This window comes from Acomys minous (assembly GCF_964271855.1).
Source record: "Acomys minous genome assembly, chromosome: 13".
NCBI lineage: Eukaryota > Metazoa > Chordata > Mammalia > Rodentia > Muridae > Acomys > Acomys minous.
In genome coordinates, this window is record NC_140495.1 from 80,467,689 (window position 1) to 80,489,655 (window position 21,967).

Below are 21,967 nucleotides of genomic sequence, written 5' to 3' on the forward strand. Positions count from 1 at the left end.
ATCACTCTTTACCTGTGCTACCATGTCCAAGATGCCCACCTCTGGGCTAGAGTGACCAATGGGATGCCCTGTCTCAAGCCAAGGATCACCCTGGGATGAAAGGCAGATCGATTCGTGGGCTTCAGTTTCCTCTTTGCCTCCTGACAACTTGTAGTGAGCAGGTTGCTCAACCCACAATGGTTGGATGATTGTAAAAATAGAACAGGCAAACAAGCAATTAGTTAAACAACCAATACTCCCCTTGTCTATTTCACTGGGATTTAAAATTACTTTTAGGGGGCCGGAGAGATGGTGTCTTACTGTTGTTCTATTTCTGTGAAGAGACAGCATGACTAAGGCAACTTATAAAAGGAAGCATCTAATTGGGGCATAGGACAGTTTCAGAGGGTTAGTCCGTGATCCAGGAAGCATGGTGCTGGAGCACAGTAGGAGCGGCAGCTGAGAACTTAATATCTGATGAGAGAGAGAGGGGGGCAGGGGCACTAGGCCTGGCTTGGGCTTTTGAAACCTCAGAGCCCACCCACACATTCTCCAACAAAGTCACAGCTCCTATCCTTCTGTGAATGAGACTGGTCCACATGGCTTCATAGGTTTGAACGATTGGTCATCAATGAGTGAACTGTTTGGGAAGGCTTAGAAAGTGTGGCCTCTTGGAAGAGATGTGTTACTGGGGGTGGGCTCTCTCTCTCTCTCTCTCTCTCTCTCTCTCTCTCTCTCTCTCTCTCTGTGTGTGTGTGTGTGTGTGTGTGTGTGTGTGTGTGTGTGTGTGTGTGTGTACACGTGTGTGTCTCCATCTCTCACTGTCTGGCTCTGGCTCTCTGTCTGTCTCTCTCCATCTCCCACTGTCTCTGGCTCTCTGGCCCTGCCTGCTGCCTGCTGATCAGGATGTAAAGCTCTCAGCTCCAGCTCCAGCGCCAGGCCTATCTGTTTCCTGCCATGATGATCGTGGCCTAGCCCTCTCAACTGTAAGCAAGCTCCAGTTCAAGGCTTCCTTTTTATAACAGTTGGCATACATGATGTCTCTTCACAGCAAAAGAACGGTAACCAAGACAACTTCCTAAGCAGTCCACCACCTGGGACACAAACATTCAAATATAGGAGCCTGTGGAGGCCAGTCTCACCTAAACCACCACAGAAGGTTCAGTGGTTAAGAGCACTTGGTGTTCTTATAGAGGACCTGAGTTTAGTTCTCAGTATCCCAATTAGCTGCTTAGTTGCCTGTAACTCCAGCTTCAGGGAATCTGACTTCCTTTCTGACCTCCTCAGGTACCCACCTCCAATGCGCGCACACACACACACACACACACACACACGACATTGTACATATATGGAGATCAGAGGACAGCTTAGCCTTTTTCCACAATGTGGGTCCCAGGAATCGAATTCAGGTTGTTAGTCTTGGCAGCAAGCAGCTTTACCCGCTGAGTCATCTTGCATCCTTGCTGGGTTTTTGTGAAGTAAAAAAGACAAAACCTTTATGGAAATCCCTGGCCAGGTGTCTAGTACATTGTAGGTCCTCAAAAAACACCAGTTTCCTCACTTAAAAAACCCAGCAACATCAGCTTCCATGGAAACCAGGGCTCCTCCTCTGGTCAAGCACTGAACCATATTCATGTGAAGATCTCACTTTAATGTATGACACCACCCCAGGTGCACACAACACCTCCGTGGCTACAGGATGTTGCAGCTTCGCCTGCACTGTCAATGCAGGAGGAAGGCCTGGTTTGCTCCAGATCTTGTGTCCTGGGAAGCACTTTGGTCCTCACCACACAGGGACAGTGTCCTTCTACGAGGCTCAGTGTGATGTACTAGTGGGATCTCAGCTACTCCCAGTTACCAATGAACTATGCCTGGAAGGAAAGAAAGCAAGAGGAAGGTGGGAGGGCCGCCAGGCATTTTACCCAGCTGCCTCAATTAAGCCAATTAAAGAGACATAGAGTGGGAAAATCGGAGAACGAAAATGTACCCAATGTGGCCACAGTGGGAATGAGAACAAAAAGGTTCAGCGGTCTCCCAAAACCATCTTCAGTATTTTCCCTCCATTTTCCATGTGTGTCTGTCTGTTCTTGCATGGTGTATGAACACATGTATATGTGGGTGCACATTCATACATTTGGAGGCCCAAGGTTGATGTTAATAATCATCCATGCTGGTAGTGGTGGCGTATACCTTTAACACCTACACTAGAGAGGCAGAGGTAGGAAGTGTGAGGTTCTCTGAGTTCAAAACCAGCTCGGTCTACATAGAGAGTTCCAAGTCAGCTAGAGCTACAAAAAGAGCCATCTCAAAAAAAAAAAAAAAAAAGAAAAGAAAAAAGAAAAAAGAAAAAGAAAAAAGAAACAGGGGGCGAGGGGAAGGGAGGGAGGGAGAGAGAGAATCATCCTTGAGTGCTCTTCCACTTTATTCATTGAGGCAGGCCCCTAACTAAACCTGACATGACTAGTCTCTCCAGCCAGTTTGCTCTGGAAAGCCCCCTGACTCTGCCTTCTGGGGATGGAGTTACTGGTAGGGTGCCACGCCCATAGCACATTGAGATAGGTTCTTGGGGAACCAAACCCCAGTCATGCTTACTCAGCAAGTGCTTCATCTGCTGAGCCATCACCCCAGCACCCATCTTTTGGGGTCTTAACATGAAGTTTGGGTTTGAGTAAAGGATGAGAGGCATGTAGGAAGCAGTCTCTGCTAAGGTGACCTCCTGCCCACCATTGTTGCACCGTGTGAGGCCTCTCACTGGGCTTCAGCCATTTCCTTCCTCCACCATGAGAGTCCAGGGGCAATTCCAATTCCTTGGGAGCTCACCGCTTCAAGAGTCTGGTAGCTGAAAGAAGGGGCGTGAGTGTCTCTTTAGAATATCTTCACTCTTGCCAGAACAGTTATAGCATGGGGGGTGGGAGGAGGAAGGGAGGGAGGGGCAGGAAGGGAGGGAGGGACAGAAGAGAGACTGAGGGAGAGAAGAAAGAAGGAGGTCCCATTGCTGTTCTCTGGAGCTCAGCTTCCACACAAGGGCAGTGTGTTCATCTGTACATGTGACTCTACTTCTGGCAGACTGTTTATCATGTGTTCTGTCTGGCTCCCCAGGGCAATTTTGAGACCAGATGCTTCCTCTGAGTCTGAGTCTCAAGAACCTCCAAATAGACTTGCAGTTCAAGGAACAAGTGAGCGCCAGAGTTTCAAAAAGCCTCTCTGAAGCTTGAGCTCTGAGCTTGAACACATAGTTGACAGCAGGTGGTGCTGCAGGGCGGGGAAGGGGACAGGTGAGCCCGGTTTCGAACCTACCTTTGCGTCCTGCTTGCCTCCATGGTATGGCCAGCCGCTTCATGCTTCTGCTGTGCCTCCTGAGACGGTGAGCCCCAATATCTTCCGTTCTTTAGGGTTATTTTGTCGTAGCAATATGAAAACTAATATACAGGCTCACTGAGCCTTCTTCCTCTTTAAGGAAATACAGATACAGAGAAAGAAAAGACAAATAAATACCATCCTTCTTGGGTATACATGTTTTTGGGAAGGAAAGTGAAGGATACAAGTCTCTCTGGGTGTTTCCCAGGCTCGAGCTTCTGAGGAATGTTTGCCGCTCAGACCCACACAACATACATGCTCTTTGCACATACTGTCAGGACCATGTCAAAAGGAGGAAATATTCGTGGAGAACACAGCATTCATGGAGCCAAAGTACACTTGAAGAAAAACAGTAATGCTTGAAGACTTAGAGAGAGAACTTGTGAATTGAAAACATCCAGGAAAAAAATGGGTTTGGAGAGATAGTGCAATGGTTAAGAGCATTTGCTGCTGTTGCAGAGAACCCAGGCTCAGTTTCCAGTCTCCACGTGACAGTTTATAACCATCTGTAACTCCAGTTCGAGGGCATCAGGCACCTTCACCTGGTCTCATAAAGGCAAAATACTCACACCCATAAAATACAAATAAATAAATAAATCTCTCTTAAAAAGAAAGAAGAAGAAAGAAAAGGGCTGGGGATTTGGTGCTATTGGTACAATGACTGCTCAGCATGCGTGCAACCCTGGTCCCATCTCAGTAGCAACCAAACCCAGCACTCGGGAAGTAGAGTCAGGATTAGAAGTTCAAGATCACTCTTGGCTACATGACAAATTTGAGGCCAGTCTGGGTCCCATGAGACCTTGTCTCTAAAAGGAAAAGGAAGAATGAAGACAGTAAAGGAGACGGGAGAAGACTATGCAGGTATTCCTAGAAGCCAGGATACAGTGAATAAAGAGACGAACAACGAGAAAGAAAACTTATGAAAACAGGAAGAATGCCTAAGAAAGCAAGACTCATGCCGAGTAATACCTGGGCTGCGGAACAGCAAGAGAGGAAAGACGACGAGGTGTCCACTCTGAAGAAAATCATATTCCCTAGAGTTGAGGAGCTCGAAAGAAACAATTTGTGGAGTCTAGGTAGGCAAATGGCAGGTCCGGTGGGTCTCCGGGGAAGCAGCTGTAGTGAGGGAGTGAGGGTCTCTTGGTAGCTGGAATGTGAACGGAGCCAGGATGGGGGTGTCTCCCATAAAGACTTGAGAATCAGATGGCCTCGGGCCGCATAGGGGGGCCTTCCTCTCCTCCTTCAGAGCTGTTTCTTCAGATGTGTAGCTGGGACACTGAAGATTATCATTCCCCGTTCTCCTGCCCTTCGGTAGCTGCATCCTCTCACCATTCCCTTTGGCGGGGAGTCTGACCCCCCGCCTTCCAACATATCTCCCACTTGCCTACTAGTCTCTAAGGATCTTCTGAGCTCTAAGCCAAGCAAGCCTTGGAGAAGCTCCCTGCCCCCAACCTTAGAGATTCCCACCAGTGTAACTCCAGCGGCTCCCCACGGTTTGCTGGAGAGCCCACGTGACCGGATAAGACAGATGTTTCCTGCTCCCAGGAGCCTGCACTATTAGTGAGGAGGTCACCCTCAGAACTGACGTCTGCCCAGCCATGGGCTACTACTACCTGCTGCTGCTGCTGCTCCTGGGACTAGCAGGTAAGGAGCCGATGGAGCCGCTGCCTCCTTCACCAGCCATAAGTATCACCGATGTCATAGCTACCCCTCTGGATCCCCACATCCCTATGTCAGGTAGAGTGGGGCTAGGAACTGTGCCTGCTTCTATCCAACCCTCACTCCACACTTCCTTTCCTTCCCCAGGCCAAGGCTCAGCTGACAGCCACCCTGAGATGCTACAAGCTCCGGTGGGGTCCTCCATTCAGGTGCAGTGCCACTACCGGCTCCAGGATGTGAGGGCTCGCAAGGTCTGGTGCCGGTTCTTGCAGGAAAGCTGCCAGCCACTGGTGACGTCAGCTGTGGACCGACGAGCCCCAGAGAACAGGCGCATATTCCTCACTGACCTGGGTGGGGGGCTCCTGCAGGTGCAAATGGTGACCCTGCAGGAGGAGGACACAGGGGAATACGGCTGTGTGGTGGAAGGAGCCGCAGGGCCCCAGACCCTGCACAAGGTCTCCCTACTGGTGCTTCCACCAGGTATGTGGTCTTAAGCTGCTGCCCGCGCTGGAGTCAGAAAGATGACCAGCGATGGGGACTCTTGAGGCCTTGGGGGTGTGGGGCCCGCTAGGAAGGCATTGGGGTGAGCTATCTTTTCGACAGCTCTGCGGGAGTGAGTGGCAACGGAACTGTTTGGGAAGCTGGAGATAAGTCGTCTTCCTCACAGTAGCTTTCCATCACGGTGCCTGCGAGGTCCTGTGTCTTCCTCTAACTCTTCCGAGCTGATGCTGTCTTTGTTTTACTTTCCGTGGATTTCAAGCATATTAATGGAAATTAATTTTTGTGCCTTCCTCTGTGTGTGTGTGTGTGTGTGTGTGTGTGTGTGTGTGTGTGTCCATGAAACACCTGTATCGCCCCAGAGTATGAAGTTCACCATTTTGGACAGACTAGCTGGCCAAATAAGCATCTACCTATCTCTAGTCTCCTGCACTGGGGTTTCATATCTAGCATTGTTTTCTTGAGTATTAGGGACTCGAACTCAGGACCTCGTGCTTGCCAACTGAGACATTTCCTCAGCTCTGCCTTCCTTTGATAATTTAAAGTTTATCTTAACAGAGTTTAGTAAGGGCCTGACCTACAGGTGGGATCCATCAGTCCCCGGATTAGCCTTTAACTCACTATTTGTTTTTCTTTTTCAGAAGTCTCATTCTATAGCCCAGACTGGTCTGGAACCTAGTTAGGTAGTCCAGGCTGGCCTCAAACTCATGATCCTCCTGCCTCAGCTTCCTGGATGTCAGGTATTATACGTATACAGTGCTGTGCCTGATTCCATTCAGTTTTTAAAATTGGGGGAGCTTAATAATTTTTACATAAAAAAATAAAAATATTTAAGCCTAATATTTATGCATTAATATTAAATACGTTAATGTTTACGTTCACTGAGCAATCTTAATACAGAAAGCATATTATACTTGCCCAGTTTATTCTCACAGCTCACATCTTTCTAGACATTCATTAAAATAAAAACGCAATTTAAAAATAAGATGCTAGAGCTCTGGAGAGATGGCTGAGTGGTGAAAAGTACTGGATCCTCTTCTGGAGGACCTAGATTCGATTCCCAGCGCCCACTTGGCAGCTTACACTCTTCTGAAACTTCAGGGGATCCATTGTCCTCTTCTGGCCTCCTTGGGCATCAGGTACACACATGGTGTACACACACATGCAGCCAAAACATGCAGATGCCTAAAATAATATTGAAAAAAACAATTTAAAAAGTCGGTGCTACAATAGCCTGCACTGGAGGAAGAAGGTTGGGGGCGGCTGGTGCTTTTTCATATGATGGCGCCTTTCATCTTTTGTAAACTAGAGCTTGTCTCTTAAGCCCCTGCTGATACTCTTTCTCACTTCTTTGGTTTTCCTGGCTAAGTAAGAGGAGTGGATGAGATTGTTACTGGATTCACCCTCACGGTCCCTCTACAACTATTATTTTAAAATTTGCAATTCTCTTCCCCCAGCCCACCCCCCACTCTGTGGTGTGGTGTGTGTGTGTGTGTGTGTGTGTGTGTGTGTGTGTGTGTGTGTAGAGTTACGAGGACAGACAGTTGGTGAGAGTTGATTCTCTCCTTCAACCATGTGGGTGGGTTCTGGGGTTCAAATTCAGGTCGTGGGGCTTGGCAGCAGGCTCCTTTACTTTCTGAATCATCTTGCTGGCCCGTGGCTATTTTACACAGTAAGTACATGCCAGCTAACATGAGTCACCCTCAGGATTCGTCCTTCCTTGACAGGCTGAGATCTAGTAATTCTGGAGTTTGTCTTGTTTCTCCCCCCCCCCCCCCTCTCTCTCTCTCTCTCTCTCTCCCATCTGTGGTCTCCATTCTTGTGGATAGGTGCATGTGTGCCTGTGGAGGACAAAGGTCCATGTTGGGTGTCTTACTCTCCACTTTATTTTTGGAGACAGGGTCTCTCACTGAATCTGGAACTCTGCTAGGCTGGCTGATTGCTGAGTGACAGGGGTTCCTCCTGTCTTCTATACTCTGTCCCCGTGCTGGGATTAAAGACATGCACTCTGTGCCTGGCTTGTACACAGTGCTAGGGATCCAAATTCACGTCTCAGTGCTTCCGTGGTAGGCTCTTTACCCACTGAGCCATCTCCCCAGCCCCATTTTCCTTTCAGAGACATGGCTTATGTAACCCTGACTTACTCAAAACTCGAAACATTGACCTCAGAGGCCTCAAACTAGAAAAGACCCTCTGCCTCCCAAATGCTGGGATTACAGGCAAGCTCCACTATGCCTGGTGCATCTCCAGGTTCTAACTCCCTAAAAGACAGTTGGCACTAGTACCAGTCTGGCTGGGAAGAGGGGGGAAGAGGCATGAGGGAGCAAGTACCTGGAGCTCCCCCCCATTGCAGTGGGGTGGGTGCTGTATAAAAGATGCTCAGGCAGGTCAGCAGAGCACGATGTCCCAGGAGGGAATGGCCTGCCCCTCAGGCAAGCAGTTAGTTTCAGAGAGTAGCTTTGTTAGTTTTCTATTGGTGTGACGAGATATCAGCTTTCAGGGAGGGAAAAAAATGAGTTTATTGGGGCCTTACAGTTTCGGACAGATAGAACCCATGTCCATCATGGCAGGGAGCATGGCAGCGGGCAGGCAAGCGTGGCCACTGGAGAAGTAGCTGAGAGCTCACATCCTCACCCACAAGCACAAGGCACAGAGAAAGAGGGACACTGGGAATGGCATGGATTTTTGAGGCCTCACCCCCACCCCCATCCCCAGGGACGCATCTCTGAATCCCGCAGCCACAGTTAAGTGTTGGAGGAACGACCAAGGACTTTTCACAGTGGAGTCTAGGTACTAGCTGGGTTCTCGGAAAGGTCACTGAGCCTTGCCTCTCATCAGCGCTCCGCCATAAACCCCTTCAATCCCGAGGGCGGAGCTCAGGATGAGACCCTATCAGCCTGAAGATGAGGTCACCGGGCTACAGATACATGGGAGGAGGCTCTCCTTGGAGACCCGTGAGAGCCAATGAGCAGGGTTGGTGTTGAGGAGGACAACAAAGGAATCTATTCTGGGATGGTAAGGAGATACCAACAGATCATACAGCGATGGTTGGGCATAGTGTGAGTGACCTGGAGAGATTCTCGTGTGGGGGGATGGAGCTGGCAGAGATGAAGGAATGCAGGGGCCGTGGACGGGAGCTGTTGGCAGAGGGGAAATGGCTATGTTCACAGCCAGGCAGAGATGCTCATAGAATGGCCGTGGCTACGCACAGAATGATGGAAGGGATGCTTCCCGTCTGTCTGCCTTCCTCAGAGGCCTCTCCTCCCTTAGCTTCATTTCCCTAGCACGCTGTGGAAGCTGATCCGCAATGGCTGTGTACTCACTAAATGTTTCTTTCTGGCTCAGTTCCTGGCCCAGGAGAGGGGGAGGAAGCAGAGGAAGAGAAAGAGATCTATAGAACCGGAAGTCTGCCTAAAGATCCTTCCTTGGACCCTTCCGGGAGTGCAAGCCCTCATGAGTTCAGACGGCATAAGTACAGGTACCAAAACAAAATAAAACAAAACAGTAGTGCAGGAAGCCAGGGGAGCTGGGCACTGGACGTATAGCTGGTTTTGAGCTGTGGAGTGAACCCAGTGGAGAGCTGGAGAGATGGCTCAGCAGTTATGAGCACTTGCTGCTCTTGCAGAGGACAGAGTTCATGTCCTGCAGTTCAGAGCAGCCTATGACTCCAGCTCCAGGGGATCGGATGCTCTCTTCAGGCCTATGCAGTCTCTTGCATGCAAGCGCAAATGCACTCTCATATACATATACAAATACATTTTTAAAAAATCAGATGAAGTCAAACGGGGTACCCTACTAACCCATCCCACTGCTGGGGAATTTCTCATCAGCACACAGACCGACCTCTATCCACTTCCGTAACTGGGCCTTCACTCTGGTAGATGTCCATCAAAGACACTGTGAGAATGTGCCTCTCCCTTCCCCCATCTGGGTCACCTTCCTCCTTCCATTCCATCTTCTCTCAGTTATGGTACCCAAAGAAAGTGGCTGTTTCCTCCACTACTCCCAAGGCTCTTTCTTGGTCAGCAGCTTTCCTGAGGGCTCAGGGCTAAACCAGCCTATCCCTTTCTGTCTCTCAGTATTCCCCTCATCTGGGGCGCCGGGCTCCTGCTGGGCCTGCTGGTGGCAGCTGTGGTGCTGTTTGCTGTGATGGCCAGAAAGAAAGGTAGGTAGCCGCCCACCTCCTCCCGCAGCTCACTTTCGAAGACAAGGCCGGGAGTCCGCATGGGTTTCTCACAGGAAAGATCTTGCCACTCTTTAGCTGAGTCTCCGTATGCTGGAACCCCAGTGTCCGATGGGGAGAGCAAAAGAAGGGACCCCAGGGAGAGACAATGAAGAGCGGGGAGTGGGTTAGAGGAGAAAGAACGCTGGGAAGGAATGAGTTCCAGGTGATGTGCTTAGTGTTGAGGCAGCGGGAGGAGCAGAAAATGGGTGGGAGGCAAGGCGGGCTCATGGGGTGCAGAGATGGAAGGGTGTAGGTTTAGAGTTGTGGGTAGAGTGGGGTGGGGGCGGGGGTGGGGAAAGTGAGTCTGTATTAAACAAAGGCTTTAGAGGTTTTGGAAGGCTTGGACTTCCACTCTGCAAGTGACTCGACTGGTGTTCTCTGTTGCCAGGGACCAGGTTTGGTGTCTGTGGCCGGTCCCAGAGCAGTGGAGTTTCAGGCATGGTAAGAGACCTTTGCAGGTTCCCACTCACCACCATACTGCTGGGAAAGTAGATCCTCTGCTTCCAATGTCTGGGGAGTACCTTGGGGCTTAGGATATCTTCAAAACACCCCACTCCACTTTTTGTTTGTTTGTTTGTTTTGTTTTGTTTTTCGAGACACAGTTTTTCTGTGTAGCCTTGGCTGTCCTAGACTCACTTTGTAGACCAGGCTGACCTTGAACTCACAGAGATCCTCCTGCTGTGCCTGCCTCTGCCTCTGAGTACTGGGATTAAAGGCTTGCACCACCCATGCCAGGCTTTTTGTTTTTGTTTTTTTAATGAGTCAGGGTCTCTTTATACTTGGTTGGCCTACAACTTATTATGTAGACCAGTCAGGCCTCAAACTTATGGAGATCCACCTGCTTCTGCCTCCTCAGTGCTGCAATTAAAGGCATGCACCAGTCCTAGATTTTATTGTTGTTGTTGTTTTGGGTGTTTCAGACAGGATCTCACTAGGTACCGTTTGCCAACCTGGAACTCACTATGTAGACCAGGCTAAACTTGAACTCTTGAGTGTAGGGATTAAATGTATGTGCCTTTATGCATGTGCACACACCACCACACCTGGCCAATGCAATGCCCTCTTGTCCCTTTGACGTGCTGGGATTGTTACAGCAGGTCCATTATGGTCTCAGGTGTCCCCTCAGTAGGAATTCAGGCAGAGTGCCTTTGTGTGACTTGCCTGCTGTCATTCCAGGACTTCTCAGCAGCCCAGCAAGGCAGTGACTCTGGACTGGCTGCCGGGATGCCCACGGATGTACCGTATGTGAAGCTGGACTCCCCACCTCCCTTTGACACCACCTACACGGGCTTTTCTCTTGATCCTCCATCAAGGAAACCCCCAGCTCCACCCCCGCAATTCCCTCTGCCTCCTAAGGTTCTGAAGTCCTCCAAGCCTGTGACATATGCCACAGTTGTCTTCCCAGGAGGAGACAAAGATGAAAGAACCGCCTCTGAGCCAGTTCAGGATCTACCAAACAGTCAAACCCCACCCAGCTAACTAATACACCTTAATTTATTCTCTTGGGATCATCCCTGGAGAATACTCGACAGCCACCCAACTAGCTCTGCTTTTATGTCCTGAGTATGGTGACTTGGGCTGTCACCTAGTGTCTTGTCTTGGTGGGCATAGGAAGTGGTGTTCAGATATGATTGAGGAGTTTGGGGACCAACTCTTTCTGCTGCTTCCTGCTGCTGGTTCTGCTGTCATTATATATTAGGCTAAATAAACCCTGAGATGTGTAAGCTCTGTGTGTGTGTGTGTGTGTGTGTGTGTGCACCAGTCAATGTCACACTCCTTACTTTTGAAACAAGGTCTTTCACTGATGGTGCTAATTAAGTTGAGCTGGTTGACCAGAGAATCCCAAGGATCATCCTTTCTCCCCACTCTTCAGAGCTTGGATTACTGGTGTCTGCTGTGGCATCCATCTTTTTAATCTGGGTGTTGGGGAACTGAACTCGGGACCTCAGGTTTACACAGCAAGGACTTTACTGATGGACCCATGTGTGAACTCCTAAGGGCTCAGTGGGCAGGATACGAATGGCTCTGTGAGGAAACAGTGGCACCCTTGGTCAGAGTATTGCAGGACGGTGAGATCCTGCAATCTGTCTGTGAAGATTCATTGGCTTGAGTCCAGGAAGTTCTTCTGCTCTGTACCTTGTGAGCAAGTGACCTGTGATTAGAGGCAGCATTTTAGGGGCTGGGGGTGTGTGTGAGAGGTGCGGGGCAGTTACTGATAAGTTAACAGAGACTCAGGACAGTTTCAGTGTGGGAGATAAGGCAGCAAGAACACAGGAAGAAGAGGAATGGAAACAGACATCATGTTCCCTCTCAGAAGGGACTTAGCACTTTCAAGCACTGTGGGTGAAAAAGCTTCTCCACATTAGTCTCACCAACGCTGGCTTTCCCAGCTCTGCAGCCATGTGGCAGCTCTGCTCTCTTTGGCCTTGGAAAAGCCCAGCGAAGAAAAAGGAGAAGGGGAGGGGGCGTGGCCACAGTCAAGTGTAAATGAAAGGCATGTACAGGCTAGAGATAGAAGAATGTCTAATGTCCCTTAGGGACTTCTGAAACGGACTGGAAAAGATTTGCTCATACTGGAACGGGAGATTCAAGGGAGGAGAAATGAAGGCGTGGGGCCCCAGTACTGGAACAGTGATGGGGTGCAGATAGAAAGGACCATAATTTCGACTTGGGCACCCCCAGAAGAGAGCTCATGCTCATGTCACTAGGCTACGGAAGCCTGGTGGGGCTACTCGGCTCTGGCAGGGCGTTCCTGAGCATCTCCTGCCAAATGCCTCAAGCTGTGACCTCGGGGGAGATGGCTCAGTGCTTGGGCACTTGCCATGCCAGCGTGGGAGTTAGCATTTCGATTCCCAGAACCCCTGTATATGCTGGATGATGTGGCGTCCCCTTGTAATTGCAGACTTCGAAGGGGAAGAACAAGCTGCCTATCAAGGCTAGCCATGCTAGTGAGCTCTAGGCTCGATTGAGAGGAGCTTCTTCAATGAATAAGGTGAAAGAGTGATGGAAGGTGATTTCTGGAATTAACCTCAGGCCTCCACGTGCATGCACCCATAGGTGTGAATGGCACTTCAGGGGAGATGGCTCACCTCTCAGGGCCCGAGCATTTATATATCCTCTGAAAGATCCCCAGAATTTAATTGATTAATTAATTTTTGGGATTTTGGGGGGGGGGTTGTTTTTGTTTTTGTTTTTTGTTTAAACAAGGTTTCTCTGTGTACCCTTGGCTGTCCTGGACTTGCTTTGTAGACCAGGCTGGCCTTGAACTCACAGAGATCTGCCTGCCTCTGCCTCCCTGAGTGCTGAAATTAAAGGCATGTGCCACCACAATGGGCTCCCTAGAATTTTAAGCTTTGCACAATTGCAGAAACTATCTGCAGCTGGCAAAATCATGTCCCTGCTACAGCATAAGGCAAATCATAGTCAGCTGCTGTGGACAAAATGAAGCAGCCCCATATCCCACACCTGGAATTAAAATGAAAACATATTCTTATAATGTTTCTGTGTTTTTCTTTCTTTCTTTTTTTTTTTTTTTTTTTTTTTTTTTTGGTTTTTTGAGACAGGGTTTCTCTGTGTAGCCCTGGCTGTCCTGGACTCGCTTTGTAGACCAGGTTGGCCTCGAACTCACAGCGATCCGCCTGCCTCTGCCTCCCAAGTGCTGGGATTAAAGGCGTGCGCCACCACGCCCGGCTATGTTTCTGTGTTTTTCAAAGAAGCTGAAATTCTCACTAAATGGGACTGAGATCTATTGCACTTTCTGGTGCCCTTTTTCTCCTCAAACTGTTGATTTTGTATTTTTTCTTTGCTCAGCTAGATACTTTTTATTGTAAATCTGTATAAGGCTGGCTGTTAATAACAATAAAACATGGTAAGTACTGCACTGTTTTGATCTCCCTTGCTAAAGCTGTCAGCCCAAAAATCTTCAAATTAGCCTCAGGCAGATTTTTTTGGACAAACAAACAACAAACAAAAAACCCACCTGCACTCTTCAACAAAATATCACAAGAACCATCTTTAGGCCACATACTAATAATTTTCTTCTCTGAAACCTCTTGAGTTGGGTCCTCACAGTTCAAATCACCCTCAGCATCGTCTTCCATGCTCCTACTAGGATGGGCCATGAAGTCCAAAGCCTCAAAGTATTCCATATTCCTCCAGACAAAAACATGGTCAGGCCAGTCATAGCAGTACCCCACACTACCAACTTCTGTCTTAGTGTTCTGTTGCTGTGCAGAGGCACCATGGCCACAGCGACTTTTGTAGAGGAAAACATTTAACTGGGGTTTAGTCCATTACCGTCATAGCAGGGACTATGGCAGTATGCAGGCAGACATGGTGCCGGAGAAAGAGCTGAGAGTTCTACATCTGGATTCACAGGCAGCAGGGAGAGAGAGAGATGGAGAGAGAGAGGGGAGAGGGGACAGAGAGAAACAGAGAGAGACAGACAGACAGAGACAGAAACAGAGAGAGAGAGAGACAGAAACAGACAGTGAGACAGACAGGGACAGACAGAGACAGACAGAGACAGAGACAGAGAGAGAGACAGACGGAGACAGAGAGAGACAGACAGACAGAGACTAGGCCTGGTCTGCACTTCTGAAATCTCAAACCCCCCCCCCCCCCCCCCCCGCCAAGTGAAACACTTTCTCCAACAAGGCCCCACTCTCTATGAGCCTATGGGCGTCATTTTCATTTCAACCACCACACCAGCTCTTTAACAAAATTATCACTTATGGTCTAGTTAGGTTCACTACTGCTGTGATGAAACATGGTGACAAAAAGCAACTGGAGGAGGAGAGGGTTCATTTGGCTTACACTTCCATAGCACTGCTCATCATCAAAGAATGTCAGGACAGGAACTCAGACAGGACAGAAACCCGGAGGCAGGGATGATGCAGAGGTCATGGAGGGTGCTGCTTTCCTGCTTGCTCCTCATTACTTGCTCAGCCTGCTTTCTTGTAGAACCCAGGACCACCAGCCCAGGGATAGCACCACTCACCCATTGGCTAATCTTTCCCCTATAAATCACTAAGAAAATGCTCTACAGGTTTGCGTACAGCCAGATGTTATGGAGGTATTCTCTCAATAACTTCCTTCATCTCAGCCTGTGCCAAGTTGACATAAAACTAGCCAGCACACTGATGTAAGGCTCTAAGTTTTTCCATATAGTCAGGACTCGGATGCTAGAGAAAGATAAAGGCTACTAACACATCTTCAAGGAGACTTAACAGGGGCCCAATGATATTCAGTCTTGCCTTGGGCTACACTAACTCTTTAACAAGTCCCCAGGTCTTTGAGCTGACATCTTTTAAGGGAGAAACACAAAGAATCTTTCCAGTGAGACATGGAGGCTAGGTGGCAAATGTCTTTAAGAGCTTCTAGAAGCTACTCTTAGTGATTCACTCCTGTAATTCTAGCACTTGGGAAGCTGAGGCAGGAGCGTCTCAAGTTCTGGAATGGCTGGGCTAAATATTGAGTTCCTGGTTTGGTTTATTATTTTTTTAAGATTAAAGATTAATCTTTAATATGAGGCACCAGAGTTCATGTGAAAGTCATGCACTCAGAGGAAGGATAGCAGGCTACCAAGAAGAGACTTGATACCCTATGAGCATATACAGGGGGAGGAAATCCCCCTCAGGGACAGTCATAGGGGAGGGGAATAAGGGGAAAATGGGAGGGAGGGAAGAATGGGAGGATACAAGGGATAGGATAACCATTGAGATGTAACAAGAATAAATTAATTTTAAAAAATCCCCCCCAAAAAAAGAAAAAAAGATTAATCTTTAATTAAAGATACCAAATAGCCCCTAGAGGGAGTACAACAACTTAAAGGACTTCTGTGTGGCCCTAAAAATCTCAGCTTCTTCCAAAAATCCAGAATGAGACATTACCACATAGCTAGGGAAGAGTGAACACCCCAACTCGTGTTCCTCTGAGAGATTAAAACACAGCTACACTCAGTGTTGAATGAGACACAGATTCTTGTCCAACGGCCATGCAGTAATCCTGCGGAAAGAGAAGGCAACTGGGCCAAAATATGTTTGCTGAGGTAGGAGCTGGGGTGCAGGACACAAGGAAAGGAGGAACAAAGAAGACCTGAAAGACAGGCACCCACAAGCTGCATGTGCTCCTCAAAATTGAGACAGGGCACGGGCTATGCCTGAGGGACAGGCTCATGATGACCTGTGTCGCAAACCTCAGGCTCCATCTGAGGTCTGGATTCCTCAGGAATACTGCAGAACCCTGGGCAAGATTTACTCTTCTTTTTTATTATTATTATTATTATTTTTATTTTTGGTTTTTTAAGACAGGGTTTCTCTGTGTAGCCTTGGCTGTCCTGAACTCACTTTGTAGACCAGGCTGGCCTTGAACTCACAGTGATCCGCCTGCCTCTGCCTCCAGAGTGCTGGGATTAAAGGCGTGCACCACCATGCCAGGCCTTCTTTTTATTTTTTATTAATTTTTTTCACATAATATACTTTGATCATGTTTTTTTCCTCCCTCGGCTTCTGCCAGATCTTTCCCACCTCTCTACCCACCCAGCTTCATATTCGTTCTCTCTGACAAAATAAAACGAAACAAAACCCCAAACTTTTTGTTTGTAAAGATTTATGGTGGTCCATGTCTTTAATCCCAGCGCTTGGGAGGGCAGAGGCAGGCAGATCTCTGTGAGTTTCAGGCCAGCCAGGGCTACCCAGAGAAACCTTGTCTCTAAAACAAAACAAAACAAAACAACAATAACAACAACAACAAAAGATATATCTTCCTTATAGAGCAGCAGATCTAAGCAAGTAGAGGAAAAGCGGGCCAGGCCAAGGGCATCATGACCTAGAGGGATGTCCATCTATTGACTCTCCCTCAAGTGGACAAAGAGCAAATCTGCTGAGCAGCTAGAGGGCCAGGAAGCTGGTGCAGGAAATAGGGGGCGGGGGCGGGGGTGGGGGTGGGGGGTGGATCTTATACTTTCAAAGCATACTAATGCCGTCAAGATCTCTTCGCAGTCCTATTTATACAGAGAACATCTGTGGCTGGGATCAGAACTGACTCCAGGCAGAGAAGATGGGAAAATGCCTGGGGGAGCGGTAAGAGATTCGAACTGCTAAAGTTTTCTACTTTTTGCAAGCAAATGGCATGGGCGGGGGCACAGAAGAGCGTATTCACAAGTTTAAAATCAGCTCCTTTTCATTTTCACTGCAGATCCTCTGCCCTTGAGATGCTGCTCCTTGGGTGAACATACTGGAGGCAGAAGCTTGCATACAGACACTGGGGGATAGTGCAGGAAGATGGGGGGGGGGGAAGAGCGTGGGGTAACGTCAACCAAACTAAGCATGTGCGAAAACGCTGTAAGGGAACTGGATGCTTCATGTTAGTTTTAAAATAAGACAATGGTCTGGAAGATGGCTGTGTGGGTAAGGATGCTTGCTGGGAAAGAACGGGGACTTGAGTTTGGACCCCCTAATACCCACATTAAAGCCAGATGTAGTACACTCATTCATGTAACTGCCATGCTGAGAGAGGGACCATAGACAGGTGGATCCTCACTGGCCAGATAATATAGGCAAAATGGTGAGCTCTAGTATTAGTGAGAGACTCTGCCTCAAAAAATAAGGTGGAGAGTGATACTGGAAGACACCCAGGGCACACCTCTGGCCTAAACACACACACACACACACACACACACACACACACACACACACACACACTGAATGAATGAATGAATGATTATCCAACCAAATGATACTACTTTCTGGAGGAGTCAGGGGAAAGATAGACCTGGCTGTGGAAATGCAATGGTAGCTCTTTCTCTCTCTCTCTCTCTCTCTCTCTCTCTCTCTCTCTCTCTCTCTCTCTCTCTGTCTCTGTCTCTCTGTCTCTCTCTCTCTCTCTCTCTCTCTCTGTGTCTCTGTCTCTCTCTCTCTCTCTCTCTCTCTCTCTCTCTCTCTCTCTCTCTCTCTCTCTCTCAAGGGAACCTTGCTAGCTCTTTCTAGACACAAAGGCAACCCCTTCCCACTCTGTGGCTGCCGTGGTCTAAGCCACTTCCAGTTGTTTGCCTGCAGTAGCCTTCTGACTGCTATCCCTACTTCCTTCTTTGTCTGTTTCAGTTTGTTCTCAATGTAGGACCCAGAATGGATTGAGGACATGGTTCAGTGGGTGAAGAACTCACTGTGTAAGTGTGGGAACCTAAGTTCAAGTCCAATGACTCCACGGGAAAGCTGAGACTGTAACACACACCTGTAATTCCAGTGTGGAAAGGAGCATTGGAGAAATTCTTAGGTCAGCTAGCTTGGAGGACACAGTGACAGACAAGCAGGCTCTGTGTCAAACAGGTGAGGACCAACACTAGGATTGTTCTGCCCTCACAGGCACCCCATGACATCCCTCCCACACAATAAATATTATAAATAAAAGTAAACCTCAATCTCTTTGCAGGCTACACCAATGGCGTCTCATTTCTTTTAGACCAAAAAACCCAGCCCAACAGTGGCTTACAAGGCCCGTGACATCTGCCAACCTGCCCCTGTCCAGTCCCTCTGAGCTCATCCCGTTCTCCCTCACCATTGCTCCTACCTAGAAGGCATGGCCATCCTTCCATCTGTGCCCATCCCCTCCTGGCCCAGGTCTTATGTCCTTAGGATATTTTCTCTAATGCCGCCCCTCTGCAGGACATTCTCTGAGCACTTGAGCAAAACCGACTGCCTAGAATCCCACATCCCCTGCTACGATTTCCTTCATTCGCCAGCCCAGGGAGCTGAAGAGACCTCAGGTGGCTGTGAGCCCAAAGAGAACAGACTCTCAGGAGGCAGGCTTCAGTGAGACAGCTTGTTTAGATGGGGGGAAGTGGGGATGTGGGATGTGGGAGGGAGGAAACAAAGGCTACTTAAACCTTTGGGGATGGGTGTACATAGAAGGCTGGGGCCAGGGTGCTGGGGATGCTTCATTTGCATAAGGAGGAATTCCAGATGCTGCACGACTTTATAAGACCTTATAAGGGGAGAGGAAGTTTAACCTGGCTACTGGCTACTTGACCTTGGGGATAAAGGTGGGGACAAAGGGCTACCTTCTTTGTTGTTGTTGTTGTTGTTTGGTTGTTTATTTTTTTAATTAATTCATTAATATTACATCTCAATTGTTATCCCATCCCTGCTATCCTCCCAATCCTCCCTCCCCTATGACTGTGACTGAGGGGGACCTCCTCCCCCCTGTATATGCTCATAGGGTATCAAGTCTCTTCTTGGTAGCCTGCTATCCTTCCTCTGAGTGCCACCAGGTCTCCCCATCAAAGGGACGTGGTCAAATATGGAGCACCCGTGTTCATGTGAAGGTCAGACCTCACTCTCCACTCAACTATGGAGACTGTCCTGTCCATTGGCTATATCTGGGTAGGGGTTCGAAGTTTACTGCACCTATTGTCCTTGGCTGGTGCCATAGTTTGAGCAGGACCCCTGGGCCCAGATCCGCCGGCCATAATGTTATTTTTCTAGGTTTGTTCTATTTCCCCATTCTCCCATACTTCTCTCACCTAGAGTCCCAGTAGGATGTCCTCCCTCCCCTCTATCCCACTTTTCACACAGACCTGGGGCAAGGGGGCAGCAATCCTATTCCTGCCAATCTCAGGATGAGATTCCAGGGTTTGGACACACCTTCACCCTACTTTTGTTCTGGGCAAGCTTTCTCCAGTCCCACAGCTCCTTGGCCCCACACACCATGTTTATTACCACCTAACATATATGTGATTTCCTATAACCTAACATGCTACATGCTTCCCCAGAGCCAAGATCAGAGTCTGGCACCAGGGTGCTTTTTATAGAACACTGAACAGGCAGGTAAAAGGCAATGGTGAGCACTAAAACGGAAGACAACCTATTTCCTTTCCCGTTTCCTAAGTTAGTGGTTCCAGTCTCTCTGTAAAACAGGACTCTAGGAGAGTCTGACGAAAGCTATAATCACCCCCATTAAATGCTCCTTTTTATTAGCCCATGTATTGATTGGATGCCTTGAGGGATTTTTGGTGTTTAATTGTGGCAGCTTTTCATATATTTTGGATGTGTATTTTTTTTCACACACAGCCATCCCAGCTTTTTATGTGGGTTTTGGGGATTTGAACTTGGGTCCTTTTGATTTCACATCGAATGCTCTTATGTGCTAAAGCATCTCCACAGTCTACGGGATATGAATCTTGTCTGATGTATACTGCGTGTACTGGCTGGTTTTGTGCCAACCTGACACAAGTTAGAGTCATCAGAGAGGAAGGAGCCTCAGTTGAGGAAATGCCTCCATGAGAACCACTGTAAGGCATTTTTCAATTAGTGATCACTTGTGCAAGGGCCACGCCCATTGTGGGTGGGGCCATCCCTAGGCTTGGTGGTCCTGCGTTCCATAAGAACTCAGGCTGAGTAAGCCAGTAAGTAGCACCCCTTCATGGCTTCTGCATCACCTCCTGCCTCCAGGTTCTTGTCCTGTTTGAGTTCCTGTAATGACTTCCTTCAATAGTAAACAGCAATATAAAAGTGTAAACCAAGCAAACTCTTTTCTCCCTGTGATGGTTTGACCAAAAATGGCCCCCATGGCACTTTGAACTTTTTCAAATCTACTTTATTTGCGTTTCTTTAATACTTATACCTCCCTTCCAACCCACCTACCCTAGATAGAGAAAAGAGGTTTTAATAGGAACAGGAGAAACAGACCTTTTTAGACTGTTCCTTGGAGCAATTCCACTGGAATAGTTGGCAGGATTCTAGCAGACCCATTAAACATCAAACCAGCAATTCAGCAAAGGTGACTGTAACCACAGCAGCCAGAACCTGGAACAACAGCCGGAACCCGGAACCTCGAAGTGTTCTCTGGAGCGGTTGTCTCTGGGAGCATCTTAAAGTGCAGTGATCAACAGCCAAGACCAAAAAGCCAAAAAAGCCCAGCCTCTTGTTTTGGACATGTACACACACACACACACACACACACACACACACACACACACACACACACACACACACACCATCTCAGAATCCATACTAGGATGTTTATTGGTTGGCAAAAACAAAACGAAAGAAAAACAAACACGCGCCCACAAGAGGCAGTTCTTCTCCTAGTGGACAAACATCACCTGCCCTCTCACAAGTCTGTTTCCAGTAGGAAAACATTGCATATCCTCACACAAATCTGTTTCACATCCCACACTTGGGATCAAAACAAAAACCTACTTACAACCACTACAGGTACTGTTGGGAGGTGTGACCTGGCTGGAGGAAGTGTGTCACCGTGGGGTTAGGCTTTGAGGTCTCAGAAGCTCAGGCCGCTTCTCTCTCTGCTGTGTGTGCATCAAGATGTAGAACTCTCAGCTCTTTCTCAAACACTACGTCTGTCTGCTTATTGCCATGTTTTCTTGCCATGATGATAATGGACTAAACCTCTGGACTGTAAGTCAGCCCCAATTAAATATTTTCCTTTATAAGAGTTGTTGTTGTTGTTGTTATGATCTAAGTAACAGATGCCATAAAGTCACACCATGTGACATATCTCATGTGGGCGGTTTATTAGGAAGGGGCATACGGAGGCTGCTTCTGGGTGAGGGTGGAGGAAAGAAAGAGAGAGGGGTGACTGGGCCCCCCCTCTCTTTTTTAATAAGGGGATGTGGCTCATGAGCAGGTGAGGATGCAAGACATGTGAACAGTGGGGATGTGTCTTATCTTGGCAGCTAGTGATGATGTGTTCTGCTGGGTCCCTGGGGCAGGCAGTGATTGCTAACATTCCTCCATTTTGTTTATTATGAAATAGGAGGAGCAAGAAGGGGGTGGTGGTGAGGCAGGGATAAGGATGTCATGCTCTTTAGACTACTTCCTGTTGGCTGGGGGTGTCGTCCGCCATCTTCAGAGTACCATTGATCCTCACCATCAGGGCACACTGGGTGAGCTCAGGCTCTATGGCCAGTGGTTGATAATCCTGTAACAGTAACTGATTCATTACTTACTTGATTAGAAAAATTTTGAATTTGTCATTGGAGAAATGCAGAGTGGACATTGTTAAAGCAAGGGGCAATTAGTAAAAACAGAAAAAAAACACCCCCACCCCCCAAAAAGCCCACCATTGTCTTAAAGAACCTGCAAGTTGGCCATCTAAATAGTGGAGTGGAGGGTACACTGATCCACGTAGTGTTGTCAGTAACTTAGTCTCACATCTCTCGGCTCTCGGCCTTTTCCCCTATGCTCTTTTAGAGAGAGTGTGGAGAAGTGTGACTATGCTAAAGCCTAAACT

General features: G+C 48.3%; 1 protein-coding gene and 1 long non-coding RNA gene across 3 annotated transcripts; one reads left to right on the forward strand and one right to left on the reverse strand.

Annotated features, from left to right (window-relative positions):
• Positions 1-1,538: 1,538 nt before the first annotated feature.
• LOC311580752 lies at positions 1,539-20,483 on the reverse strand. 2 transcript variants are annotated; one of them, XR_014773568.1, is made up of 3 exons: positions 20,400-20,483; positions 3,277-3,427; positions 1,539-1,850 (listed from the first exon to the last, which is right to left on the reverse strand). It is a non-coding gene; the product is annotated as an uncharacterized lncRNA (long non-coding RNA). The 2 variants fall into 2 exon arrangements; XR_014773569.1 differs by lacking the exon at positions 20,400-20,483 and adding an exon at positions 4,306-4,425 and having other exon boundaries at positions 3,277-3,429.
• Positions 3,891-11,428, forward strand: TREML1 (triggering receptor expressed on myeloid cells like 1). Its single transcript, XM_084752415.1, has 7 exons — positions 3,891-4,412; positions 4,882-4,980; positions 5,143-5,475; positions 8,839-8,971; positions 9,573-9,658; positions 10,107-10,159; positions 10,895-11,428. Exons 1-7 carry the CDS (start codon positions 4,256-4,258, stop codon positions 11,195-11,197), a joined length of 1,164 nt encoding a protein of 387 aa, XP_084608541.1. The 5' UTR covers positions 3,891-4,255; the 3' UTR covers positions 11,198-11,428.
• Positions 20,484-21,967: the final 1,484 nt, after the last annotated feature.